Source organism: Acipenser ruthenus, chromosome 1 (assembly GCF_902713425.1).
Source record: "Acipenser ruthenus chromosome 1, fAciRut3.2 maternal haplotype, whole genome shotgun sequence".
Lineage (NCBI taxonomy): Eukaryota > Metazoa > Chordata > Actinopteri > Acipenseriformes > Acipenseridae > Acipenser > Acipenser ruthenus.
Window position 1 is genome coordinate 12,534,707 of NC_081189.1, and position 14,306 is coordinate 12,549,012.

Consider the following 14,306-nt stretch of genomic DNA (forward strand, 5'->3'; position numbering starts at 1 on the left):
TTAAATCAACTATGGGACAGTAGCAGATCACGTCTGTCTGAAGAGCAGTAGAGGCATTACTGTCACAATTCTCATTTTATGCATTTTTTGTTTTACTCTACTCTTTTAATTGTTCTATTTCTACAAACCAAACATTTGTTATCTCTTTTTTAATTTCCATCTTATCAAATTCTGTATTATACTGTTTTTAATGTAATGGTTTAATTGTTCATTTGTGTGTGTGTGTGTGTGTGTGTGTGTGTGTGTGTGTGTGAAGTCCTTTGGGATCCTTGTGATAAAAGGCACTGTATAAATGTGAATTGTTGTTGTTGTTGTTAAGATAAATTCTGTTTTTAATTGAAAGTGGACCTGCATTTTCAGACTTTCAGGTAAAACTAAGAAACTTAGCAAGTTGGTACAAGCATTAAGTCCTATGCACTTTTGTCATGATAAAAATGGCAAACCAATCCAAGTTTAAATATTTCAGTGTATTTTTTCCCTCAGAGATTACTTTTGAAGCATTTTCCCCTAAATATATTCTTAATAAGGATGTTTGCACAGATACCTATCTAAAGGTAGAACAGCTTCTGCCAACAATGTCCATGTGTAGTCAGGTGAGGTTAAAGGAAAATCCTGATTTGAAGTTTTAAAAATTCAAAATTCTATGTTTGTTTATTTGTAACGTATGTTGAGCTTTGTGTTTATGTCATCGACATGAAGCTCTAATGGAAAAACTTTGAACTGCACCCTGCACATAGACCTGTGTCTTATATAGTTAGCTCCATTTCCAATGGTTTCATTGATCAGCTCTTTCATTTTGTTTTCGTGGATTAATTACAATTTGATATTCATGAAGCTGTTTCACTTACAGCACATTTAGTGCATGCAAACCATTATACAGCAACAACAGAATCCCTGATTCACTGAATCAACTGCATTCAAACAATGCACTTCCGTTGCTGTTCAACGAATACAAACCCCACCGTGTTATTGAATCAGCCTCTAATGTCATCAAAATGGAGGTGTACAAACACGAGCTCTAGCATTATTCAATGCATGACACCTTCAAGAAATGTGAAACAGGTTATTTAGAGTGGTGGTAATAAGGAAACTACTGCATAGCCACATCAAGGTGATGGAGGCTGTGTGGTCCGGTGGTTAAAGAAAAGGACTTGTACCAGGAGGTCCCCAGTTCAAATCTCGGCTCAGCCACTGACTCATTGTGTGACCCAGAGCAAGTCACTTAACCTCCTTGTGCTCCGTCTTTTTTGTGAGACGTTGTTGTAAGTGACTCTGCAGCACATGCATAGTTCACACACCCTAGTCTCTGTAAGTCACCATTTGATAAAGACATCTGCTAAATAAACAAATAATAATAAAAAATAATGATGTTTGCAAGCTGCCAGATTTCAACTACAGAACCATTATTATTATTTTTTTATCATTAGCATACACCAAACCTAAAAAAATCCACATTTAATTTATGGGACTAGTCTCCAGTCTAATATTCATTTTAGCATTATAATTGGAATATTTTACTTTTCATGTTAATAATAACTTGGAGTAAAATGCTTTTAGAATCATTGTATCACGTTGTATGTGAAGTGACCATTATCGCAAGCCATTGTTGATTTTTCATGTGACTTTTTCTCTCACCACCTTCCCAGTTACATTGCATTTTTATAATCCAGTCTAAATAATATAGTACACATATGTAACATATGTCCTATAGCACATTATTTTGTATATACTCAAAGGGCAACTTTGTGTGGTTAAATATCAGAGTTACCTTAATTGAGGTATTCTTTTTTGTTGTGTAGATTAACGTTGTATTATTTTCTGTTTTAGCCATCACATCTTGGTGATTTTTTAAAACCCCAAAAATACAGATACCTCTATGGCCTCTGCCTATCCTGCCTTGACTCAGCAGGACCAGTGACATCCGACGTGGGTCGTCACTAAATAATAATAAGGCATGTGGGTGTTGACATGCCACACAGGTGCACAAACGTAATTAACACTGGTGCTGCCACTAGGGTACCAGCAACAGGAGCCCCAGTGTCAGTTTTAATAAAGACAAAACAAAACAAAGCTAAAAATAAAAGTTTGCCACACACGGCAAGCGCTAGCCTCACTAAAAGAGACGTCCCGCTCCAGGAACCTACCCTACGAAACCCTTGCTATACTGTTGTTGGGATCAAATCCCCTAAGCTAACCTAGCCAAGTCCCAACGTCCTGCCGGCGACTCCAGCCTCTTCCTGACGGTCTTGGCTGGGCAATGCTTTCACGAGCAGCGTCTTGGAGTAGAAGGGTTTTGTGCAGTAGTTCTCTCCTCTGAAGTGGACGATCTCCTCCTCGGTGTACATGAACACAGAGGCTTTCAGCAAGGTGTTTCGCTCTATTTGTCCGGGTAGCGTGGATAATGTTTAGCCCGTCGGCTTATGACTTTGCACACACACACACACACACACACACACACACACACACACACACACCTCTTCCTGTGCAGGGCTCTTGCCCTGCCACAGAGACATTTCAGTTTTGCTGTGATACGTATTTTCTGCCAGGATAAAACACTATGCTGTATATGGGTTAACTAATACATTTTAAGGGGGTGCCTATTTAGATTATCATTGTTATAACCAGAGCTGACTTTCCCATTTGAAATGTAAATAAGCCTGCTTGTTAAAGTTTTTGGTGCCATGCTGGTATTTACAGTTCAATTCTATTCTTACTGTATGGTAATTCATGAGTGGAAGTTGTTTCTTAAGCTTCTAGAGTATACTCTATATTGTTTTAGCTGATATCACCATATCTTCAATACACCTACAGCTGGAAATAAAAAAAGGATTTCCTGACCATGATGAACTGGCATAAAGTGTATGTAATATTGATTTCTTTACCTTATTTTAGGTAAAATTCGACCTATTTTTGGGATTACTTTATGGGTATTTCTTACTCTTTTTAACATGTCATCAATGACTTTCAGTGTATCAGGTAACAATGAAAAGTATGTTAAGAAATAAACTTTTTCACAATTAGTCTTTGAAATAACACAATAATATAATATAATATAATATATACATAACATGCAATAAAGAAAAATGCTTCCTGTTCCATGAACTGCAAAACAAAAGTGAACAGTAATGCTATATTTCAGGATGCGACATCTACAAGTAAGAAAATGACTTGTTTTTTACAACCCCAGCGGCAAAATGCCAAAAAACTAGCACTCCTGTTCTTCGCATTAGCCGACCCGCCCCGTTCCTCCAGCAGGTGGGAAATTGAAACATATATGGGAGCTACTGTTAATTTTTTTTACGAATTAAGCCCTGCTGTTACCTACATACTTTTGCTTCTGATGACTTAAAATATATAACGGTAAATGAAAAACATTCAAAACAATTGAACATGATGGCAAATAATAACAATAAAACTCTCCAGATTGGGCCATGGGCCCATAACATTAGTAAGCAGTCTAAAGCAAAGCTTTTATCAGTATGTTGTTTAAGCTGTTTGTCTTTTATAATAAAACAAATCAAACATCCAAGGGAACGGGCTTAACAGTGATTAGATTGTTTGTTTACTGTGGAGGCTTCTGAAGGATGGCCTACCCCCGACAGAGTTTTAAGTGAGATAAAGAATGCTGCTAAAAACTATTGTTGAAGCATCTGATTTCCCTCCAGACCTGGAAATCTTTTAATTACACCACCAGAGGTTTCATGTTTCTTCAATAGCCTTGTGTTGAAACTGTTGAGATGAATGAATTGTTGAAATAGTTTCTTCAGAAGTGAACTTACATTACCTTGGGGAGGTCAGTCAACTATGAGGCTGACCTTTAACCTGAGCCTGCAATATGAGAAAGCAGGCCTTCACTCAACTGCATGTCTGTTCTTGGGTGGGGGGTAGGGGGTGGGGGGGTAACTGAGAGGCAATAACAAAAACAAAGTTTGTGTGTCATCCCATGTTTGCCAAAATATATAGCTTTTTTATTATTGATTAATGACAGACTGACAGATGTTTATTTTTCTGTCTAGTTTTTGGTAAAAGTGACTGTTGTTTTGTCTGTTTATAAACATTTCTCACAAGGAAAACAGCAGACTGGTCTGTGTTTGCATTTCACTCTTATACAACTTGTATACCTGTTAACCCATTTATTTTTTATAAAGCTACAGTATTAGTGTTTTTGTATCCTGTTTTCATATTGAGTGTTGTGCAAATGTATGTACACCATGTGTTTTAAATCTATGGATACAGGTGAACTGATCTGTTAACTGTTAATTGTTAATTAAGTGGAAATCATATATGTGATGCTGTGTTCTGAGATTCCTTATACTGAGGAAGGCAGTTTGCCGAAACGCGTCTGCAGCTCCGTTCTGAATCAGGGTGGATATAAAAGATTTATTTAATCAAAAATGAAATAATAAAGGAATATTAATTGTACTTTTAAGTGCTTCAGATTGTTTTTTTAGTGGAGAGTGCGGGTCGTTCTTTTATCAATTTAGTGTTAACATAAACATTACAATACTACATTCTGTACAGTGGCACCCTTCATGTACAAGCATCTTAAGAGGCTACACAGTGTTCAAGAAATACTCAAGAAAAGCCCCAATCAAACACTTGTTTTCTCTACTGTCAAATATCACATCTGTTATCAAGTATATCCATTACAAAATACCACCAGCAAGAGTTATGGATTCTGTGTTAAAGCAGCGTATATGCAGGGTCTTAATTACTGCCATTATATTATGCTGTAAATCCTTTCTAATCGTCTAGGTTTCAGGCACTCTCTTGTATACAATGCCTAACCAATTCACCTGGTTCCTTTCTTTTGTCTAACCCCACTTTGAGCATGTCTAGGTGTTTAGGTGTGAAAACCACTTGCTTCAGGCCAGTACATGCCTGTCCAGATTACATCCACTGTCTGGTAGATTCATTTAAGATGTAAAAGTTGCTAGGATAAACTCAACGTAGCAAGCTGCTCACAATGGTATTCAAAGGACACAAGACAGAATGCATGGTTAGAACCATCATTCATTGTATGCATGCACCAAATAAGCAAAGAGTAACAGCATAAAACCTTAGAGGTGCAAACAGCAACCAGTTTCCTAATTAATAATAATAATTAATTAATATTTATTTCTTAGCAGACGCCCTTATCCAGGGCGACTTACAATTGTTACAAGATATCACATTATTTTTTTACACATTATTTTTACATACAATTACCCATTGATACAGTTGGGTTTTTACTGGAGCAATCTAGGTAAAGTACCTTGCTCAAGGGTACAGCAGCAGTGTCCCCTACCAGGGATTGAACCCATGACCCTCCGGTCAAGAGTCCAGAGCCCTAACCACTACTCCACACTATCAGACAGGTAATAATCAACACTAATGAATGCATAGCGAACACTTTATTATTGAAAAAGGACTCCACAAAAGCTTTCCAAACTGAAATCATACACATGTGCATATGATACATGGTACTGTAATATTATTAAAAAGCAGGATTTTTTCAATAGATTCTCAAATTTCTCATCACAAAACAAATATAAACAGAAGAGCTTCATTCTGACAATGGAAAGCAGATGCTACTGGGCAGCTGGCTTCTTGAGGCTACAAATAAGGCATCAGGGCGATTATTTGATCAGTGTATGAAACACCATTCCTGTTGAGGTAAACAGTTCATAACAGTACTATGAAAATCATATTATAATCTTTTTAAATGGGAGCCAAGATTTGCCTCAGAAAGAATTTCCTATAAATTAACAAGCAGGAAATGTACAGTGGAAACAGCTTAATAGAATTACTGGTTAATTGAATCAACCGCATATTGTAATAAAATAATTGCACTTTCTTTGCTGTTTAACCAAAACAAAACCTACCGCTTTACTGAACCAATGTGAATGTGATTAATATGAAAGTGTACAAACATGATCACAGAGTAGATTTTCACTGTAGATCACAGGGAAAAAACACCCTAAAATGTTCTAAATCTACATACCATACTGAAAGCATTAAGAAATATAAACAAGGTGATAGAAAAACAAAGTCTCATTGAGTGACCTTTTTTTTCAATTCTATATTCGCAAACCAAAGCATTTTTTTCAGTGTGTAACCTCTGCCTATGTGTTTGTTGAGTTAAATATAATACCTATAATTGAATGGGCAACTGAGTGGGCAAACCAGTAATGATGTCAGAAAGTAGCCAGCCAGATAAACATGTGGCTAACTCATGCAGCCGATTATATTTTCCAAGAGGTAAAACAAACAAACAGAAACCCCACAGGATTGCATTAAAAGAGTAAAACCTAGTCTGGCAGTTTCTAATGAGGCAATTCACATTTAATTATGCTAACGATAATGCTTATGTTTAACTTACCAATGCAAGCCTAGCAGCTTGTTTAGAATGTCTAATGAAAGTAAATAAGCATGGGTATTTTTACATGCTTTGTGTTTATGTTTCTCAATTATAACATCTCTTTACCCTGAGATAGGGGTTGTTCTAGAATGTTCCTAAATTATTAGTGTCATGTAATGATATTATTACTGTCATGTAATAACAAGAATGATACATATACTGTATATGCAGCATGCTTTGAATCCTATTTTGGGCCGTTCAAGACATGCATCCAATATGTGCGCTTATGTATGTGTATGTATGTATGAATGTATGTGTGGACTTACTGATGCAAAACATTTTGGTCTATGACCCCCTTTTCTTCGAGAACACGTCATGAGCTCATGGGAAGCCTAAATGGAGAGAGAATGGTACTGTGCAACTGAATTGGTATATTTTGTTGTTTTTTGTTGACGTGTATTCTAGTGAATAGGACGGCTGGCAGATGTCCCGGTAATGGGAGACTGTCAATAGGGCAAAATAGTGCGATTCACACAGTCTGCCAGAGTTCATTTGAATGCGTGCCAGCAACTTGTCTTGTAAGAATAACAGAAGGAGGAAACTAGTGAAAACGTATTTTACTTTAGGGAAAGTCCTATGGTTGCATTAAGTTATAAACAATTAAAACAAATGCTCTGTAGTATTAAAGCACACATGATGAAATGACATGTTCAAAATACAGTGTCTAATACAGTGATACAGTATATAATAGTTTTTTTTTTCATCATACAAAAATATATAAAGGCATAGCAGCAATAGCATTTGCAGACATGCAAAACACTCATTTGAGTTTAATTAACTTTCATTAGGTGTGTTGGTTTTAATTCCGATGCAGATGTGTTAGTGCAGGTGGATACTGCACTTCATTGTGTCGATCACGTGCACAGCTTATCGACTTGTCGATAAGAATAAAGCGGTTTAAACATAGCTTCGGGAGTTTATCAGCTCCCATTGGCTGGCAGCGCTTTGTAGTGTAAATGCTCTCCGCTCTCTGGTCAACCAGTTTGAATGTGCCGTGGTGTGCTGTAAACCTTTTCTTATTCAGTGGGCGGACTCTTTCAGAAGACATGTGCATGTGTCGATTTGCAGAAATAACCTAACAGGCTCCTACGTTCAGTGATATGCGGCTAGTTTCTAGTAAAGGATCAGTACAGCAGCATACTGTATGATTACATTGGCAAGATTTTGTGGAATCAAATTCACCTCGCTGTATGACTGCAGTTTGTGTGATTATTCTCCTCTCTCTACCGTGATATTTTGGGGCTAAGAGGAATTTGATCCTGTTTCTTTTTGAGGTACGTTTTGTATGTCAGTACTACTATTTACCTATGCTTAGTTCTTATGCCTTAGAATGTACTGATACATTTTATTTAGGATATTATTATTATTATTATTATTATTATTATTATTATTATTATTATTATTATTATTATTACAGAAAAAAAAATACTAATGAATGTACCAAAGAGCACACCACAGCCAAGACTAGGCTAAGAGGCGGTCAGTCAGTTAAACAGATACGGGTAACAGGTTTCGTGTAAAATAAATATATCTGTAAATGCTGTATTCAGTGTGCTGCATCACCACGTAAAAAAGAAACATTTCGTCTTCGTTTTTGTTTTGAAATAGTTACATCTAGAACACAGTTATTTGTAATTGGTTTCGTTTTGTGACACACTCGGACATTGTGTCTATCGTTTTCGTTTTCTTTGGGTATATGGTTTGGTAATCAGTATTTTATCCCCACATGATTTTTTAAAAGACCGGACATTTTTGTAAACGGGAAGAACAGGCGTTAGTTGTAAGTCATTGATCTGTAAGTGCTTTCTCAAGAAGGGACTTTGTATTGCTTATGTGACTGACAAGATTTAGATTTTGATGACAGGATAGAAAAATATTTTGGTGTGAAACAGTTTTGCACAACATAAGGTAGCTGAATCTCTTGCAGTGTGTTGCCTTTTGGGTTTCTTCTTGTCATCTTTGTACAAGAGCCTGCATGTTAGCTTTGGCACAGTTTGCCCGTTATGGGTCGTTTTATTCACATAAATTAAACATGTAAATGTGTGTCCTGTTTGTATTGGAAAGACATGCAGCAGGTGCCAAAACATGTTGATACAAACACTTCATTATTATAAATAAACTACACTGATTCTATACTTCTGTATGCACTTTAAAGCAAAGAATCATAGTTATCTTATTGTTACCAATTATAGTATACAGGTGTAATGTTTAATATTCTTCATGCCACAATTTTTCCCATATACTGCATACGAGTGTACAATATTATTATTATTATTATGACATATTTGTAAGTTTAGCAAACGTAATTGTTATTGTTTTCCTTTGGTCTTTCTCATGACTCATATATTACTAGCAGTTTAAAAGGTCATTTAAATGGCTTATTCATAATGTTATTTATAGTAGTATTTTTCAGATGGAAAATTGTCTAATATTACATGTATTCTTAGAAGTGATGTGACATTTGACATAGAATTGCACATTATTCTATGGAGTCACGTATTTAAATGCTGTAGATTTCTAGATAACAGGAGGGTTTTTTGACATTCTGGCAACTAAACCAATACACAGCTTCATACATTTAATCAGTATTGCATTTCCCAGTTAGGTTGACCCTACTCGTTTATGTTAATAGTCTATCTTAATTTAAACCGAAAAACAAACATCGCATGAAGCTTCTCTAATGCTTCTCATTAGCTTTGACTCAAGCTACTGGGTTCATCCAAAACAATATATATATATATATATATATATATATATATATATATATATATATATATATATATATATATATATATATATATATATATATATATATATTATTTACAAATGCCTAATATATTCACAATTTTTGCTAGCATTCCAAACCCCTGTGTTTTCATGTAATACAAATAGCATCAGCTGCCATAGAAAATAACCAATGGGGAATATGTCTTTGTGAAGGAAAGCTGAAATGTTTATTGATGAAGTACAACAGAAGTTTTTCTTGCATGTTTGTTTTAAATGCCACCCTGTAGCGAGGTATAGGGACTTTGACCTGCTGAATAATTCCGTATTATCTTCAAACTGATGCTTGGGTTTTCATATACTGACTCACTGACTGTGTACTACCGTCTACTATAAGGGCTATTTGCCCAGTATTGAAGTAACATTTTGTGCAAGGTTTTTAACTCCCTACTGTTAACTACAGGCAATAACATATCATGTCTCATGTGCTCATTGTCGATATTTGCTATGAACATGCGCATCAGATTATGAGAAGGGTTTCCTTACAGAAGGTTTTCCATTTGTCTTGGAAGGGTGTGTTTATTGAAAGCCAGAATCACATTTCTAGCAATAGGTAGGATAGTTCCATGAGACTCTTTCATTAATGCCACTGTTGTGTAGTTTTTTACGTATATAACTGGATATCAAAGCAAGAGACATTTAGGTAATTTAATTGCCTTTGTGGTAAAGACATGTAAATGAGTGGGGCAGTTATTTATACCATCAGGTGTCTCACATAAGTGGTCATACAGGTCTATTACTTTTAAACACAAAATAAGTGTAGGAACAATCTCCCTTTTCCTGCCTTTTATTGCTGTTGCTGTCTGATGCTTTTCAATATTGTGCAATTAACACCTTGTTAAGAGAGGGAGTAAGAGACAGGGACTGTTTATTCTGTTTATTCACTGTTGTCTGTAAATTCAAACACATCCTTCCCATCACTTAAGCCTATTCATCAGATGTGAACCCAGTTCCCTGTTCTCCTGCAGCATGACAAATAAATGATACCTTTTTCAGAGTTTAAAGGGAAAGCTAAGAGCGAGGAATTCAATTGTATACATCCTTATAGAAGTTAACATAGTAAAAGCATAGCGAAGTGTAATAAAGCCCAGTGAAAGCATATGTAAGCATTTTAAAGAATAGGGAGAGATGGTAAAGTAAATTAATAAACATGGAAAACCAGGGTAAAATATGGTAAACGCATGGGAAAACTGCAAACATACCATGGTAAACGTTTCTGAAGGTAAATATGAACTACATTGGTATTTCCTGTTGAATTCCAGTGAAGCAATCATCAACCCTTGACAGTCCACTTGTACTCCTGCAAACAGTTATGTTTGCTATTGCCTGCATCAGCGTTATTCATTTTTTAATTTTTTTACCCCAGTTTAATTTCATTCATATAAACCCATTTAATCCAACCCTTACTCATTAACTGTCACTTTTTGTACTATGTGGCTAGAAACTGAATACCCCTACTGTACGTTTAAATAGCATCTACACCAAGCCCTAGCAATAATAACTCATAGCATCTCCTCAGTGCAAACACATTATTCCCAAGGGCTGTGCTGTTCTTCACGTGTTTGCATGCATGGATTCCCAGCCAGGGACAAAATCCATGTGTGACAGATTGTCTCAAGGCAGGTTGGTTCATGCAGCCAGGGCAGATAGATCCAATTTCCTTATAATCTTGTCAGAAAGATGCTAAAGGTAGTTTCACAAATTATCATCAAAAACAGAAGATCCTGGTCACCATGAAAAGCACAAAAGCAGACAGATGCTTGGTTTTATTTTATTTACTGCACCTTAACCAAATTAAAAGAGAATAAAATAAATAAATAAATAAATAAAAACTTTTAAACTAAATATCTTCCACATTTTATAGCTTTTTGACTGATGTGAAACTGCCTCTTCCCAAGAACAACCTATTGTAATTATGCATGTTAAATGTACCCTTATTTTCTCAACTATTTTTGTAACACCTGCATGTCACTCATTATCAGTATGATGAAAAATAGAAGCACCACCAATACCAGTAGCTCCTGAAAAATCCCCCCAACCTAAATCTGCTCCTTTTGGCCCTGATAATGGCATACAGATTGGACACCTGCAACAAGAAACAAATAGTTTCAGATTGTTTTTGTTCAAATTCATCACTCAGTCTTTTGTTAGACACAGATTATTTTCTGTTGCAGCTGTAAATAAAGAACCGAGGGAGAAGAAGCACAAGTGCATTTGCATTTTTAAACTGTGGCTCTTCCCAGAAGGCAACTTCAACACGTTCTGGAATTGTGCCTACATTACTTTCAGGGAGAGTTCTGTGCAAGCGCAAGCAGGGGGTTGTTTTATTCAGTGTGGTTAAAAACAATACTGTATTCTGAATAAATCACTTGTGTTTTAAAACCCACCACTTGCCATTTAGAAAATTAAACAGAGAGTTACACATGATTAATTAGCTGCAGAATCAACTCTGAAGCACCAATTCAAGGAAATGCACAGATGAAATAAATCCCTCATCAGTTACCACTGGTTGTTTGTCTCGTGATTTTTAAATGATTATGTATCCAGCAAAAAATACATAAGCATAGTTATACTATCAGACAACTGCAACAGAGGTGGTGCATCTCATTAACTACTTCAATAGTGTTTGTTTTGGGGGAGGGTGGTAGTGATCAAGACATGGATATTATTTTACCACTGAGGAATGGGAGTCTAACACATGGTGGAACAGATGCAGAGGGCACTGAAGTGACTTCTCATACACCAAGCAATCCCTCATTTTGATGCAAATTTCTCATGGCATCATGAAAAGAGGGATTAATGTGTCCAATATGGCTCCAACACCCCCAGCCTCACGCCCTGTGTGCCCAACTGGCGGCCTCTGTAGCCAAGCAGCAGCGTCTCTTATTGTTTCAGATCCCCGTGCCCTGTGTTTGCTACTGAATGGGCCCATTGTGTGGAGGTGGGGCCAGAAGCGTTAGTCCTTTGCTGTGCACATCATCCCTCGGAATCTGGCTAATAGCTTTATCGCCTGCGCACCAAAATGCTGTGTGAACAATCTTTTATACGAGCTGTCGAAAAAAAATCCCAGCCGGGGTGGACTGGTGGTGGCACACTGCAGCCGGGCCTTCTTGAAATCAGGTGGCTCATTAAGTGAGTGCAATCTGGAGTCAGCCTTTCAAAGGAAACTTTTGTAAACATCATGGGTTGAATAAGGCAGCAGGAATGTGTGCTGTGCAGATGATCTGAACACAAGTTGTTGTTGACGTGCCGGGGGGATGACCTTAGTTCACATTAGTTGTGATAGAAGAGTGTGACACACGCCTGTTTTTTTTTTTTTTTACTTTGCTTGGCCACAGATGGATTGGAAAGACATGTTAGTGACGATGGCCATGCTTTTTGTTTGCCCCGTAGATCAACACAGTCAAATCTTTGTGAGATTTTTTCGTACGACGAGTTTGTGGGTAATCCACCACTCTGAAACATGTCCTGTACAATCTGGGTGCTCATTTTATTTGTGTGTAATTTGTTTAGTATAACATCTCCTGTGCTAGAAAGGAAACATGTTTCAATTCTCAAGACACTGAGTGGTTGCCCAAGAGTGCTTTCAGCTCATTTGGAATGAATGAAGATGCACTGTATGTGTGTCGGGGATTGAGGAGGAGCATGTACAGTTTGTACTGGAAGCACTTTCCTCACTGCAGTTTCTTTTTTCAGGCCGTTTTATTTTTGAGGTCTCAGCATTTATTTTTCTGCACCTCAGCTGTTTATCTGTATTCTTGAATCTGATCTTTTTTTTAGGAAAGTATGCCGCAAACGCCAGCCTTTGCGGCTATGTTAAGCACCAGCGGTTATAACCGAAACCTGTACCAAACCAAGGAGGACAGCTATGGGGGCCTGTATTACCATGACAACAGCCTTGTGTCGGGGTCCTTGGAGGCTCTTATTCAGCATCTAGTCCCCAGTGTTGATTACTATCCTGACGTAAGTTTGTGAAATATCTACTTGGTGACTCAGTCGTATATCTCTTATCCTTTGAATTTGAATATGTCGTTCAACCTTATTAATGTAATGCCATGTGTGACTTTTGAAGAAGAAATTAGTTTAGCACGTAAGAAACTATCATACCACACAGATACATTTTTATATTAATATATATATATATATATATATATATATATATACACATATACATATATATTTATATATATATATATATACACATGATAATTGCGTTAAAGTTTATGAAATTCCCCACAGGCAGAGGACTTTTTACAAAATGTTCTGTTTGACAAAAAAAAAAAAAAGAATTGTGTTCTTTTAAGTCAGTGCATTTTTGGTATAGCTTCATGAATGAATCTATGTAAATGCTAAAAAGGGATGCTATTTCTGTAACATAAATAACATGTTTTTACTTTTTTTTTTATTCCAGAGAACATATATATTTACCTTCCTACTCAGCTCTCGGCTTTTCATTCACCCCTCTGAGCTAATGGCCAAGGTCTGCCAGTTGTGTGTTGAGCAGCAGAGATTAAATGAACCAGGGACAGACAAGGTAAGGTTTTCACAATTTCTATAGCAAACACCAGATCCACAACCAAATACATTGCCTTTTGGAATTTGGAATTTGAGGCATTATGGTGACATTGTGTTAACTCCCGTTGTTTCTAAACATTACAGGGCAGATTAAGAAAAATTGCCCCCAAAATCCTGCAGCTGCTGACCGAATGGACGGAAACATTTCCCTATGACTTCAGAGACGAGAAGATGATGCAGAGCCTGAAGGAACTGATGCACAAGATAGCCAGCGGGGATGAGGTAAGATGGTTTTCTGTGAGGGTGAAATGCTAGCCCCCTTTAGGGAGACAGGGGGTGCTGTTGAGGCCAACAGCTGAACAGTTCACCACACTAATGTATTTGTACGCATAACTTTGCTGAAATTAAGCAAAGCAGTGGTTCTGGCAGGGAACTCAATTAACCTTAGTTCAAATAATGTAAATATCAAGCATATTTTAGGCGCTTCCAATACCAGACTTCGCCTCCTTCTCCCCAACCTCCACCTGATTTTTTTGGCTTTGTCTAACGGGAGAGGGCAGGGGTACCTCGAAAGGTGAGGCCAAAGGCCAATGAATGTAGTAATATG

At 36.9% G+C, this 14,306-nt stretch overlaps 1 protein-coding gene across 3 annotated transcripts in view; it reads left to right on the top strand.

Moving 5' to 3' along the window:
- LOC117403557 (ras-GEF domain-containing family member 1B) overlaps positions 1-14,306 on the top strand; it is a 138,693-nt gene that overhangs the window by 107,696 nt on the left and 16,691 nt on the right. For 2 of the 3 annotated variants that reach the window (XM_034925301.2, XM_059003027.1), the window contains 3 exons: positions 12,965-13,147; positions 13,596-13,718; positions 13,844-13,981. In XM_034925301.2, coding sequence (XP_034781192.2) covers positions 12,965-13,147; positions 13,596-13,718; positions 13,844-13,981 — 444 coding nt within the window. Of the gene's footprint in view, positions 1-7,334; positions 7,675-12,964; positions 13,148-13,595; positions 13,719-13,843; positions 13,982-14,306 lie in introns of those variants that run through there. The other variant, XM_034005755.3, reaches the window with a different exon arrangement.